At 36.0% G+C, this 2776-nt stretch overlaps 1 protein-coding gene across 1 annotated transcript; it reads left to right on the forward strand.

Annotated features, from left to right (window-relative positions):
• The first annotated feature begins 296 nt into the window (after nucleotides 1–296).
• Nucleotides 297–2100, forward strand: LOC122593838 (cytochrome P450 Tp4149-like). The gene is made up of 2 exons (XM_043766286.1): nucleotides 297–1244; nucleotides 1413–2100. The coding sequence occupies exons 1-2, from the start codon at nucleotides 333–335 to the stop codon at nucleotides 2019–2021; spliced, it is 1521 nt and encodes a 506-aa protein (XP_043622221.1). The 5' UTR covers nucleotides 297–332; the 3' UTR covers nucleotides 2022–2100.
• The last annotated feature ends 676 nt before the right edge of the window (nucleotides 2101–2776 follow it).

Raw genomic sequence — 2776 nt, forward strand, 5'->3', positions numbered from 1 at the left:
ATGAATTTTCCAACATCGGATGCCTAGATATATATTATATTCTTAATTTGGTGTGTGTCGCATTCAAGGTTAACAACACTGTGACTAGTCAATCTATTTTGTGAAATCAGGCTCATGAAGTAACTCAACGTACGATATGGATCACATGTAGTTCATTACGTACAATAGGAGAAAACAAATACTATTTGGCACTGAGGTGGACAATCATCAGCACATCACATATATCTTCTTGTGAGACTTGAAAGGTTATTATAATAATCCATCAAAATCTAAACCCTATAAATACACACTCATATCTTGCTAATCAGTATACCACATTGCAACTAACAAAGATGGTTCTCTCAATATTTCAGCTCCTTCTTATCCCTCTCATCTTTTCCTTCACTATCTTATTGTTCTTGATTCCTTTCAAATTGCTTTCATCTCCTTCTAAACCCCGTAAAAACCTACCACCATCCCCGCGAAAGCTTCCAATTATTGGAAACCTTCACCAACTAGGCTCAAGCCCCCATCTCTCTTTACGAGCCATAAGCCAAAAACACGGGCCACTTGTGTTGATTCACCTAGGTAGTGTACCCGTGTTGGTAGTGTCCTCAGCTGAAGCAGCTAGAGAAATCTTGAAAACCCATGATTTGATATTCTCGAGTAGACCAAAGCTATACATTCATGACAAGCTTAGTTATGGTTCTAAAGACATAGGATTTGCCCCATACGGCGAGTATTGGAGGCAGGTCAAGAGCATTACGGTGCTCCACCTTCTAAGCCGTAAACGAGTTCAATCCTTTAGAAAGATAAGAGAAAAGGAAACAATTAATATGATTGAAACGATTGGCAAAAGTTGTGGCTCTGTAGTTGATGTGACTCAGTTGCTTTTTTTGCTTACTAACAACCTATTATGTCAAGTGGCCTTAGGAAAGACATATAGAGATTTAAAGTTAATGGACTTGTTGTCAAGATCTCAGCACCTACTTGGTGCTTTTGTTGTAGGGAGTTATATTCCGTCGTTATCATGGGTGGATCAATTGCGTGGTTTAGAACGAGAAGCAAATGAAGTTGCTAAAGAATTTGACGAGTTTCTTGATGTTATTATTGACGAGCATATAGATAAGAATATGAAGGCAGATGCTAATGGTGATGGAGGAAAGGAAGAAGGCCAAGATCTGGTTGATATCTTACTCGACCTTCAAAAGGGAAACTCAACCAACTTTACATTTGAGAGAGATACCATTAAAGCCGTCATCTTTGTAAGTTTCTCGACCTAATTAAGATATATGAATACATAGGGAATCACAAGTATATATATATTGATGCACAGTGATTTTCAGTGATGAGAAACCTATTGGTTTATAGGTTATACTTTATATGTGTCTTTATGCATTCTTTCAAGATTTAATTAGTATGCTATTTTGTAGGATGTGTTTTCTGCCGGAACCGATACAACATACTCAAATGTAGAATGGACACTAAGCGAGCTAGTAAGAAACCCGGATATAATGAAGAAGCTACAAACAGAGGTAACAAAAATAGCTCGAGGAAGATCAATGGTCACAGAGGATGATACGCATGAAATGCATTACATGAAAGCCGTTCTTAAAGAGAGCTTGCGAATACACCCTCCAGTCCCACTACTAGTTCCTCATGAATCAAGGGAGGATGTGAATATAATGGGGTATGATATCGCAAAAGGCACCCAAGTGATGGTTAATAATTGGGCAATAGCAAGAGATCCTTCGATATGGGAAGAACCGGAGAAATTTAACCCCGATAGGTTTTTAAACAGTTCCATGGACTATAAAGGATTCCATTTTGAATATATACCTTTTGGTGCTGGCCGAAGAGGGTGTCCTGGTACTGAATTTGCTATGGTAACTAACGAGGTTGTGTTGGCAAATATAGTTCTCAAGTATGATCTGGCAATGCCAAATGATGGCAAACCCGAAGAATTAGACATGACTCCAGCTCCCGGATTATCTGTTGTTAGGAAGTCTCATCTACTTGTTGTGCCTTCATCTCGTATCTAGTAAAGTTCGTGATGGTGTCGGATAAAATGCTTAAATGATAATATTGCAATAATATTTTTAATAAATTCTACTTCTGGTATCCCGCAATATGTTGCGGTAGAAGTGTGCTTTTTTGAATGGAAAACTATCAACTCCTACTTAAATGTGTTTCTTTTTATTCCATGTTGTAAGCTGACGAGAAACCCCGTGCGTTAACGCAATATTCACTTATTGTAGTTTGTTTTGTCCTATAAGTAAAAACAATTCGAGGTAAAATGCCATAAACAAAGATTATAGGTACAAGAAAGCAAGTAACTATTAAACTATACTTACCCAGTACCTTCACGAGTTCTTGGGTCCCAATTAATATCACGATGATGTATGAGAAAAATTAAAATGAAGACAAACTTACCATCCTAGTCCAGAGCAAAGACCACTTCCCGGTTATAGTTAATTAGGCACCGAAAAACTATTTTGTAATAAAAAAAATCATATCACCTAAGACCATTCTCATAACACCCGTTATAAAAAACTTTACATTTAAGATTATATTAGTAATTCATTATCACAAAATGGTCACAAATAAAAGGATAGCATAGACAATATTCAAACAAATAAAAACTCTTATCATGTTTTATCAGGATAAGCAATGGAAGATTTTGGTCTTTAATTATTAAAAAAATATAAAATTCATAATTTAAAAATAGTTATAATGAAATCCTTATAAGTGAAATATGTAAAGACTGAAATCTTTATAAAGTTTTTACGTATGCTCT

This window comes from Erigeron canadensis, chromosome 3 (assembly GCF_010389155.1).
Source record: "Erigeron canadensis isolate Cc75 chromosome 3, C_canadensis_v1, whole genome shotgun sequence".
NCBI lineage: Eukaryota > Viridiplantae > Streptophyta > Magnoliopsida > Asterales > Asteraceae > Erigeron > Erigeron canadensis.

What these genes read in the sequence shown, in the direction of transcription:
- LOC122593838 (XM_043766286.1), top strand. Translation starts at nt 333, where the DNA reads ATGGTTCTCTCAATATTTCAGCTCCTTCTTATCCCTCTCATCTTTTCC. An exon ending in CCATTAAAGCCGTCATCTTT is followed by an intron (nt 1,245 to 1,412) that starts GTAAGTTTCTCG and finishes GCTATTTTGTAG; the next exon opens with GATGTGTTTTCTGCCGGAAC.